This window comes from Gossypium hirsutum, chromosome D03 (assembly GCF_007990345.1).
Source record: "Gossypium hirsutum isolate 1008001.06 chromosome D03, Gossypium_hirsutum_v2.1, whole genome shotgun sequence".
In the NCBI taxonomy this organism is placed as follows: domain Eukaryota; kingdom Viridiplantae; phylum Streptophyta; class Magnoliopsida; order Malvales; family Malvaceae; genus Gossypium; species Gossypium hirsutum.
Window position 1 is genome coordinate 54,920,446 of NC_053439.1, and position 11,781 is coordinate 54,932,226.

At 36.2% G+C, this 11,781-nt stretch overlaps 1 protein-coding gene across 1 annotated transcript; it reads left to right on the plus strand.

The window, feature by feature from the left end:
- Positions 1–282: 282 nt before the first annotated feature.
- On the plus strand, positions 283–11,070 carry LOC107938564 (uncharacterized). Its single transcript, XM_041089923.1, has 17 exons — positions 283–405; positions 508–732; positions 792–1,364; positions 1,652–1,846; positions 1,938–2,092; positions 2,978–3,395; positions 3,853–4,085; positions 4,789–4,830; positions 6,498–6,638; positions 7,732–7,844; positions 8,764–8,868; positions 8,969–9,070; positions 9,321–9,393; positions 9,530–9,727; positions 10,015–10,091; positions 10,198–10,337; positions 10,658–11,070. Exons 1-6 carry the CDS (start codon positions 283–285, stop codon positions 3,363–3,365), a joined length of 1,659 nt encoding a protein of 552 aa, XP_040945857.1. The 3' UTR covers positions 3,366–3,395; positions 3,853–4,085; positions 4,789–4,830; positions 6,498–6,638; positions 7,732–7,844; positions 8,764–8,868; positions 8,969–9,070; positions 9,321–9,393; positions 9,530–9,727; positions 10,015–10,091; positions 10,198–10,337; positions 10,658–11,070.
- The last annotated feature ends 711 nt before the right edge of the window (positions 11,071–11,781 follow it).

Sequence of the window (11,781 nt, forward strand, 5' to 3'; positions counted from 1 at the left end):
TTTTCGAAATGATAACTAAGTTAAAGATGAATGGTGAAAATGATAAAAGAACTTAAGAAGCAATTAAACAGAAAATAATAAAATGGAAAATGAGTGGCAAAATGCTTGTAGTGTATATACATGCCATATGCTAAGATTAGCCTAATTCATCTAACAACCAACATCTAACAACCAACCCATATCAAAGTTCTACTCTGCTTGTAATTTGTAAAGAATATGCATGCATTTTTCAAGCAATGACGTAATTTAGGCTTATTTTTGTGTGTGTTTAGGTAAGAACTGATGGGATCCGGTGGAGCAAGGGTTCTTGCAGGGGAGGAGCTTCCTCGTCGAGTGGTGGGAGGAAGGGAAGATCTATTGGAAAGAATAGAGTTTTCCAATCCTCTTTCCTGGGAGCTCCTTCTGGTGCTGACTCCCACTTTGGCCGTCAGGTCTTTCTCCATTCTCGTCTCATTTTTTCCCTTCTCTCTTCTTCCTCTTCCTTGAAAAAGAAGTTCGCTTCTTCAGGTGGTTGTTGTTGATCACCATAATAAAGACTACGGCTCTAATTTCACCAACCAGAACAGGAGAGAACGGGAATCTTTGTCGGATCAAATGAAAAGAGAATGTTCCAGAAAGGTTAAAGCTGAATCGCCATCTGATTGTGAAATGCCACTGCCATGCATATCTTCCAATGGTGTAGATATAGATGCCTCGAGAAGTGGTAGCAGCTCTGGCAGAGCCACCACAGCAGTGCATCACTCTCCTTCTCGCTGCCTCTCTGGCTTTAGCTTCTTTTCGGGTAACATTAGCTTCGCAGAGCTAATAGTTTGGGTTCGTCTAGGGCATATCCTGTTTCTCCTCCAAGTCTTACAATATTGAACCGTGATGACAACTTCGAGACACTTGAACATCGACAACTTTCCCCAAATTCTTCTTCTATAAACTTATATTCTCCCTTAACCTTCAATGATTCAGACACAGATAGGGAGAGGGATAGGCGTGTTGGAGTTGGAAGTCGAGAATCTGTTGAAAGGAATGTTCGTTTTAGCAGAACATTAAGTGTTGGAAGGCTTCGTGAGCGTGTTCTTCGCAGACCTTCCTTATCTAATTTCACATTGTGCCCTTTACGACAAAATGGTCAAGTCGGCAGTCAAACTCACGCATTTAGAGGAGACAGGGACACGAGACAATTTGCTACCTCGCCTTCCACATCTACTTCCGTTTCCGGCTCCGCTCATACTACCACCGTTATATCCCACACCCCCGTTTTTAACAGTCAGGGCCATGAAGTTGAAACTTCACAATCTAGAGAAGCCAGGTATCATGATTTACTCGAGCACAGATCCAATTTCCTTGAAAGTAGGAGAAGAATACGATCTCAGGTTTCTGATCTTCTGGCACCCGTGATCCAACTCACTACATTTTCTAATTTAGTATCTTATGATTACTGAACCATGAAGATAGCATCTCATCAACCTCTTTTGAACTTCACCTTTCCTTCATTAACATTTCAAATACAAAGATTACAATGGCGAACGCTTTTCCTGGTGTTCTATTTATATCTGATTCCTTTCTGCCATATGCTGATTGAATGTTATCCATCTCAGTGGAAGCTGATACTTATTTTTATATCTGTTTTCTTTAGTTACTGACCTACGAACTACTTTAGGTTCGAGCTCTTCAACGGCTAGGAAGCCATTTTGAGAACTTCTCTGGACATGAAAGGTCTTGTATTTTATCTGGTCTACATAGAACTGGTGGATGCACATGTCGTGTAAATAATCGAGATTCCAATTCAAATGATAAGACAAGTGCTAGGGCTAGGCCATCCAGAATCGTTATGTTAGCTGAAGCTTTATTTGAGGTAATTTTTATTTCTTATGTTATTAGTCTGGGTGGGTCTTCTTTCTCTTTGCACCTATCTGTTGGAGTTAATTTCTATGCATTTTAACTAGGTTCTGGATGAAATCCACCAGCAGTCTGAGGTTTTATCTTCTCGACCTTCTGTATCTTCAATTGGATCTGTTCCCGCTCCTAATGAAGTTGCGGAATTGCTTCCTGTCAAAATTTATAACAAGTCACACAAACTTCATAATGATGAGACTGGACAGTAAGTATTTATTTTTCTCTGCTGTTTGAGAAATGTGAAGCACACTTGAATATTTTTTTTTTTTGTTGACGGATAGTTGAAGATGAGATTTAACTGTGTGTGCCTTGACTTTAAATGGACCTGCAACAAAAGAATATGTGGTTGGCATTTTAGCTCAGAGTAAGTTATGAATTTGTATATGAGGTCAAATAAAACATAATCAGTTCTACAAAGCAGAAACTAAAAGCTTTCTGAGCTACAAATTGATAATAAGACAGTTTGATTCATATCATAACTATAATTAAGCTAATGAAAATATGAGACTAAAATAAATAATAAGGTAACTAAACTTTTTTCTTTGTTTGAGAATTTAAAGCTGAATGGCTTAAAATCAGTATCCAATCAGCGAATTAAGTGCGCTAAGAAGAATGATTGTTAGTTTACTATCACGTAGGAATTGGAATCTAGATCATTTTTGGATGCTAAGTTTTAAGGCATGCTTCCAAGTTATAGTCAGCAGTAGGCTCATGAAGGTTTGGCGTCTAACACTCTTAATGAGCTTGCTTGAAAAGGTTTAGTTTAGAGATTTTGTGGAGCTGGGTTGGCATGAAATCACAAGAATGATACATGTCCTGAGAATTTTCCTGTATTGAGAAAGTGACCTTTAGAAACTACAAATATAATGGGTATCTCCATTGACAATGATGATGCTCTTTTCCTATTTATATACATATATATATTAATGAATTTTGGTCTTCCTGGTATTCTAGGTGATAGTTTATTCTTAATGGAACTTTGGATATGTGGTAAATATTTTCGTTTTGTGGAGTAAATTTTGGTCCAGAAATTGCATATTAGTCCAACATCATCTGCATATTCAATTGTATGTGTTTTTCGTATTTTAAGGATATTGCTTATGGATTCCTCAATGAAGATATCTTTCAATCGCTGCATTAGAGATGGAGATTTGATTATTGTAAATGAGAGGCACGATACTATGAAAGCTGTTAAAATGTGCAAGAATTCGGTTCGTCAAAATCGTGTCGGTGTATTTAAACATTCAGATTGGCTCGGGAAGCCATTTGGTTCCATAATTTTCAGCAACAAAGGTGGATTCGTTTACCTATTGGCTCTGGCACCGGAGTTATGGACTTTGGTTCTAAGTCATAGGACTCAGATTCTTTACATTGAGGATATTAACTTTGTGATTATGTACTTGGAAGTAGTTCCTGGTTGTTTGGTTCTTGAATCCGGGACCAGTAGTGGCTCCAACGGGACATGTGTATACCTTTGATTTCCATTAGCAGAGGGCTGCCTCAGCTAGGTAAGCCTTAATGTTATCGTTTGCAAAAGTGCATTGTGATGAAATATGATATAGTAACTGCTTAGGTTGAACTTGAATTCTGGGTTATCTTGAGTTGATGTCTTCATAGATCTACATTTTGTTGCCGTGATACTTCATTGTCTCTAATTATGTCGGTTTACAGATCTTTATTAGTTTCATTAGTGAGTGCATTGTTATGAAATTTTGGTTTCAAAGATAATTATGAAATATGATTTTAGAAACTGCTTAGGTTGAGCTTCATAGTCTCAAAATTATCTTGGTTTTATGGAACCTTGCGTAGGTCTCATTTATGATGCATATTTTGTCCCATTATATGGTTTCTGTTTGTCTAATTGATAATAGAAAGATCAAAGGATGGTTGTTTTTTTTTTCTTTGATTCTTCTGTGTTGGTTCGCGAAAGAAGGAATGTTTTACGATTTTTCACTCCTTCAACAGAGAGGACTGGAATAAGCGCTTTAGTCACTGTGGGAGTCCGAGATATTCAGGGTGAGGGATTTCCGATCAGTTTTCTGGGTTGGCTGACTCCGTATTTCTGGACCTACTGCAACCTTGGCTAACCATTCCTTCAGCTTGAAACATGTTGAAACAAGATGGAACTCTGTGTTCCTTCTCACCTTGCATCAAACAAGTGCAACGTTCATGTGAAACTCTTAGATCTGACTTTACAGGTAACATATTAGAAACAAGTTATCCTATCTTGTTCAAGCAGTTTTTCTTTTAAAGCATCATGAACTTTGCTTGTAATATGCACAAATATATATGGACCTTTGAAATGCTGCTCCACATGTATGAAATCCGTGAATGGAAAATGGATCACTTGAAGGTCAATGATGGGAATTCCACTGCATGCCCTCCACGCAAGAGGAGGCAGCCTCCAAGTGAAGCAAGTGTGGGGGACAATGCAAGTTCTCCGACAGTCATGGCTTGGCCATCTGTCGAAACTTGAGGGCATACCAGATATTTAACATTCGCAAGGAAGTGTTTCTTGAAAAAAAAAAAACTCTTTAACAAGTTGTTATCAATTCAAACACTGAGTTTTCATCCTACTATTATGATTGATTCTTAGCTCACTCAGTGATACATTCCTGAGTATTCACTTTACAAGTTTTCATCCTATTTTTGGCCTGGTTTTAAATCAGTGTTTTGAGTTTAACGTTGTCTAAGTTCAGGTTGGACCAGGCCTACAGATATCATAGTGTCTTTTGATAATTAAATGATACATTAAACAGCTTCCAACGTCTCTCTAAATTCTTGATGAAGACCCTTCTTTCTCCTGTAAATTGTGTCTACTCTGTCTCCCTTTATTCTGATTTTTACCTTCTTTTTCTTTTGTTTTTATTTATTTTCTCTTCCTCCCTTTCTTTACTATAGCAGGACATTGAAATCCCCTTCTTCATCGGATTGTAATTTCAGGTATGATTTTCACTTCTACTAACTTTTTCTTTTCACGTCTTTTTTAGTTTCAGACCTATGCTTATCTTCTTTTATTTCTGTGGGTTTTGTGGTTTTCATCTCTGTTTTAGTTATCAGATTTATGCTTCTTTTTTTGATTTTTCAGTGTGTTTTTGTTATTCGTTTTGGTGTTCAGCCTTATGAAACACTGCTTATATTTGTCTTTTTAAATCTTGTGATGTCGTCATCTTTTTGATAGTTTATCGCCTGTTATGTGTTTTATTTTTTTTCAATTGTTTGTTTTCTGTATTTAAGGACATTTTCTTGCAAATCTTTGAGTCCTATTTATGAGATTTTATAGTGAAGATATGTTTCTAACAACTATATAAGTATCTACCCTAAAACCCTAACTGATTAGCAGAAAATAAATGGAAATATTTTCCTGTTTCTTTCCCTTTTATCGTCTCCTCATTTTCCCTTTTTCAACAAGTAAAAACATTATATTTGTTGAAGGAATAAGAAAACACTAATTAAATCATACTGAGTTTTAAAATATTTTCAGAGAATTTGACATTAAATACTGGGTTAATTTTCATTCTTATTCTACTCTGAGGATATCCCGTCATATCCTGAATCGGGATAGGCTATTCCAAGAATATCCCCATCATATCCCTTCCCGGTTCATTATTTTTAGTGCCCGGTTCAGCTGTTTTGGCATCCGGTTCAGATTTTTTAAGTGTTTGGACCGGGTTACCTGTCGTACTTATTCCAGCAAGGGATATCCCATTCCCAGGATATCCCGGTTGTGGGATATCCTTTTGAAGGATACCCCGGCATAGGTATATCCCATTCCAAGAATACCCCTTTGTTTTTAAGTTTATATGCTTCGTTTTACTAATGTTTTAAGCTAGCTTTTGTCAAGGTTTTCGGTTTTCAGATTAAAAGAACCAGGCCACGCTTGGTTGGTTCCCTCTTTATTCTTGGATGAATATCAATGCTTTTGTTTGGTTTACGGTTTCTTCATTCAGCCGAATTAGTTAAAAGCGTTTCTATTCCCTCAAATGCGTAAGAGGGATTCAGTGCTGAAAGCTTTGAATGGCCATTCCGACCATGGCCGAATAGAAATGAAGAAAATTCTTCCCAAAATCTCCTTCACACTTTCTCTGCAAATGCGTTCAAAGTTGCTTCTTTTATCACAACAATACACTTTCAGGTTAGCAGATTTTTCTTTTCAGGTTTAATTTCGTTTGGTTTCGTTTCTGTTCTTGCAACAATCAAATTTTGTTTTAAAAGGGTTTTTGGTGATGGGTTTTCTTTAAATTTTTCTAAAAATATAAGCTACAACTCAACTCCCAAATCTGTTTTTGGGGGAGATAATGTTTCGTTCTCTTATGGGAAACCTATGGACTAGAATTGAATTGCTTGGAGTCAATCTTAATCACCATATCGATCTCTTCCTCTTAATCCTTGTTTTATTATTTCGATTTTGTTGCTGGGGACGACAAAAATAAACTAATTAATGGAGGAGATAACTCAAAATTCGATGAATTTATATTGTCTGTAATACTCACGCATATCTCTTTTGCAATATTTGTCATTCTTTAAATCAGAGTTTTATTCCCAAATTTCTTACTGATAATCACTTAGTCTTCATTATTGTATTTTACAGTATTTCAGATTTGTTTCAGGTTGGAGATATGGTGCAACAGATGAAAATTTATTAAGAAATATACGTTATAGTGCTTTGGAGCAGACAAGTTGATGTCCGGACACTAGAGGGTCAAATGGAAACAGAAGTTATGCTAGGGCAGTATAGACGGCTCCTTCAGGTATAAATGGAGTTGGAAATAGATATAGATGTATCTGCATCCTCTTCCAAGTACAAGATGTCTCCGATTCCCTATTATTGTACTATAAATTCTACTACTTTTGGTGGATCTACAATTTATTAACATGGGGCATTACTTGTTGGCATTTCTTTGCGTTTATCACATTTATTGGTGTCAAAATACAATATGCTGAAGTGTGTCATCTGTTACTCTGTTCGGAGTAATAACCTCTAATTTGAAATGGTTGTGTCAGTTCTTCCAGTGCTCATGTATCAGTGTTGGGTGACCTAAACGTGCCATACTTCTTGCAACTTGCTGTCAAGTGCGATAAAAATTAGGTCTCCTTTCCAATTTTGTTGTGACATTGGAACCTCTACATGTCTTGCTCATCTTTTTGGTCTGCCAATGATCTGGTATTCTTTTTGGCGTTACCATCTAACATTACATATCCCTTCCTATTGTTGTATTGGAGCTTTTACTTGTTGTGATGCATGGTGCATTCTCCTCCTACTGCAACATACATGCAGATGCACTTGTTCTTTCTCACTTCCATTTTTCCTTTCACTGTCTGTTACATTGAATTTCTAAGCATTTGTCTTGTTGATTTGTTATTTTCTACTGGTTGCTATTGTGACATATGTTTAGCTTCTTTCGATGGCATTGCAAAGGAACTTATACTGTTTCGATAGGTGGAGTATTTACTGTGTTTATTGATTGTACTATCAACAGTATTAATCTGAGTTATGCTTGCATTTGTAACTATTGTTATTACTCTCAGAAGAAAAAGAAATCTATTATTATTGCATAGGGTGTAACTTAATTTTTCTTTTGACATCATCACAATGTCCTATTCCTAAGAAGATTGGCATCATCCTAATCGGTAAACTTTCCTTTTCAGTTTAACACAGAGGGGTATCTTCTAAGGCTTCCTCTTCCAGAATGTTGGGTGGTTAGAAAAAAATACTGTGCTTGTTTCGCCACCATCTATTTATTTGTATAGTTGAGCCAAGTTACCTCCATTCATACATACCCTGATTATTCTTTTTCTGAATGCTACAGAGAAGTTACTTGAGTACTGTTGTTCATTTTTCAGGTCTCAAAACTGCATATGCTTATTGATGCTGTCACTGAGAGTTATAACAAATTTTTCTTTGGGGACGTTGGGAGAGGAATATATGATTTCTTTTGGGGTGATTTTGCTGACTGGTATGTAGAATGTTCTTTTATAATCTGCTTTCTGCTAATAGAATGTAGTTCTATTGTTTTATGCCATTAAGTTCTGGATTTTATGCCATTTACAGATCATGAAAACTGAAAAGTACTGAAGTTTATGCTGTTGTTATATAGCACTAATGCCCTTTTTTTCTAAGGTTAAAGTTACAAAATTCATTTGGTGGATAGTGTGTGTTATTTTAGTGTTATCATTACTAGAATTCTATTGTAAGTTGGATCAATATGTGCTGTTGACACATACATGAAATACCTGTCATGGTTGTATGTTTTTTTGCAAAAAAAACTGGTATAATTTTTACTCTGATTAGCTGTAGTTATTTTCGTGTTATATGTGCAGTCTTTAGATCTGCAACCCATGCTTGGGATTTATGTTTTTGTCGTTTGCATGGGTATATTGAAGCAAGTAAAGCTCGCATTTACCACTCTGGAGATGATTCAGTTGCTTTAGTAGCTCAGACAGTTCTACTCTACGTTTTCGAGAATATACTGAAATTATTACATCCATTCATGCCATTCGTAACTGAGGAACTGTGGCAGGTGTGGGCTTTGTAGTGTTTACCACATTTTTTGTTAATATAATTTTTATAATTTAAACTCATTTAGTTTACCATATTCTTGAATCTGATCATTCATGTTAATATTAAGTTTGGATAAAATCCGTTGGAACACAATTTCCATTTATGAGCACCTTATCAAGTCTAGATTTAATGTGCACGCCTGACTTTGCACATGCACATGTACTTAAGTGAATTTTGGGTTCACATTACAGCATACATGAATAGTGCTTCATACAAGAAATGATATTTTTTCTTTTCTTTTATTGTTTTAGGCATCCCCTAAGGTTTTCTGCAGATGTAACTGTGGATTTTTCTTTTATTTTATTTATCTTCAGGCACTTCCCAATCGGAGAGAAGCTCTTATAATATCTTCCTAGCCACAAACTTCTCTTCCCAGGAGTACTGATTTGGTAAAAAGATTTGAAAATTTACAAGCTGTGGTGAGTTTATAGAACTCTTCTTTTTTCCTCTACATTCGCCACCAAATACTCTTCAACCCAAGGTAAGGGAATCGCTAACCTCTGATAATTTATGTGCTAGACTCGAGCACTCCGGAATGCTAGAGCTGAGTATTCTGTTGAGCCAGCAAAGCGCATAACTGCTTCTATTGTTGGTAGTGAAGAAGTCATTCAGTATATATCTGTAAGTGTAGTTTGTTTCTTTAGGGATTGTCTTATTAATTATAAAGAAAAATGAATGGCACCGTTTTGTTTCTTTTCTTGATTGTGCCATCTTTCGATGCATAATATATACTTGTAACTATACTACCACAGGCTGTTGTAAAGTCTGGCGGAAAAAGGAATGGCTTAATGAACAATGCTAATGTCTTAAGTATCTGTATTCTTAGCGTGTCTGCAAATCAATGTTGATAGGTTGTATCCTCTTGATGCAGGAAGAGAAGGAGGTTTTGGCTCTCTTATCCAAGCTAGATTTAGACAATATTCATCTCGCTGATTCTCCTCCAGGCATGTTTACTTTGAACCATATATGCTTTGGTCCTAGGACAAAAATGCTTTGCATATTCATTTCACTAATAGTGCTTCCTATTGATTCTCTTTGATATATGAAATGTTGGACATCTATATGTATTTATACTTGCAGAGGATGCAAAACAATCAGTACTCCACATCTACTTCCGTTTCTGGCTCCGCTCATACTACCACCGTTATATCGCACACCCCCGTTTTTAACATTCAGGGCCATGAAGTTGAAACGTCACAATCTAGAGAAGCCAGGTATCATGATTTACTCGAGCACAGATCCAATTTCCTTGAAAGGAGGAGAAGAATACGATCTCAGGTTTCTGATCTTCTGGCACCCGTGACCCAACTTACTGCATTTTCTAATTTAGTATCTGATGATTACTGAACCATGAAGATAGCATCTCATCAACCTCTTTTGAACTTCACCTTTCCTTCATTAACATTTCAAATACAAAGATTACAATGGCGAACGCTTTTCCTGGTGTTCTATTTATATCTGATTCCTTTCTGCCATATGCTGATTGAATGTTATCCATCTCAGTGGAAGCTGATACTTATTTTTATATCTGTTTTCTTTAGTTACTGACCTACGAACTACTTTAGGTTCGAGCTCTTCAACGGCTTCAACTGTTTTATATCTGGTTTTGACCATGCCACTCATCTCGCTCGCTCTCTCTTGGGTGGGGTGGACTAATGTTTTATTTGAAAATGTTTAATTTTCTATTTTTGCAAGTGCTATTACTCTACAAGAACTAGTGAGCCGACAACTGCTGTTCTAATATGTAGGAGAACACAGCTTGACATGCAGGATTGTCGTCAATGGGTTAATAGCAGGATGGAAGACAGAAGAGCCGAACCTTGTGAATTTTCTCAAACAGCGCCACCTCACAAACCCTTTGATTCAGTTTCAAACGCTACTTTTTCTGGTAAATAATATGGTGATATTTTGATGCTTTTCCTTCTTTGAGGTACTAAAAGTATCTCCATTAATGGTTGTGTCTTTAGGATTTAAGAAACTCACCATATATGTTTGCATATTTATGCCACTTATCACTATCATGATTAGGCATCTCGATATTACTTATCACTATCCTTCATTTTTTTATCTTCTTTTAGCTCAATTAATTGTTGGTTAGCGAATGCATTATTTTTTTATTTAGATTTGCTACTAGAATAATCATGACTTTTGCAATTTGTTTTTGCTGGATTTCCTTATTAATTATTAAAATTTTCTCACCTTGTGTAGGTTCTCCCTGTAATCCTCGGATTGTATCTTTCTTGGAATTGCTAGATCTTCCTTATGTTCTTGATAATGCATCGGACTACAGGGATACTCCTGCTTCATTGCCTCAAAAGGGTAAAGAGTTTTCTATTTACCTTGTCCCACTCAGTTTTGATGATGTTATAGCATCCGGTATGTGATAGGCCAGTTTAGGATTATTCGAGTTCAGGAAGAATACCTTTTCAGGAGTTTCGGAGAAATCACCTTGAATAACCAAGCTTTTGAAGCTTTGAAGTTAATAATCCGTTAAACTATGAATGGAGGGCTTTAAACAAAGCCAACAATTGTTTCGGGTTTACCTATTTATTTTAAATATATAATATAGAACGCACTCAGATAAATATAATATATTATAAAGCTGATTTTGTTTGCCTTTCTACATTTATTTTCAGTTAGTTTTTGTCAGATCTTTCTTTTTATTTCTTGCTCACCAGAATATTGTTGGGGCTGGGGGTTGTTGGGCGTAGCTTGAATTCGGTACCCATTTTTTTTAATTGTCTTGTTGTATTTGGCCCGAAGAATATCCATGTCATATCCCGACTCAGAATAAGCTATTCCGGGGATATTCCCTTGAAATCCCGTCCCGCTTCAGAATTTTAGCTGACCGGTTCTGTTGTTTTGGTGACCGGTTCTGTTGTTTTATGAGTCTGGGCCGGAATACCTCTCGCACTTATTCCCGCTTGGGATATCCCAATTCTAGGGTATCCCGTGTTGGGTATATCCCATTCAGGGATATCCCGGTGTTGGTTAAGGGGTTTTTTTTGTTTTTTTTTAAGTTAAGTAATGTACTGGGCTGTTATTAAAATGCAAAAACACATAAAACAGGCCCAAAAATGAAACAGGCTCAAGGAAAAACAAAAGCCTGGAAAAATAGGCCTAATTTTATTTGGGTAAGCACATCATGATAGTAATATTTAAGAAATGATTGTACCTTAACAATATTTTTGAACATATCCATTAACAAGAAATAATAATAATAGTTTGCCCACTCTATTGATTTTATTTATGCAAGAAAAAGTTATTGAATCAGCTCCAATTTTATTTAATTAAAAAATATATATAAAAAAGCTCAAAGGTTAGGTCCAGCA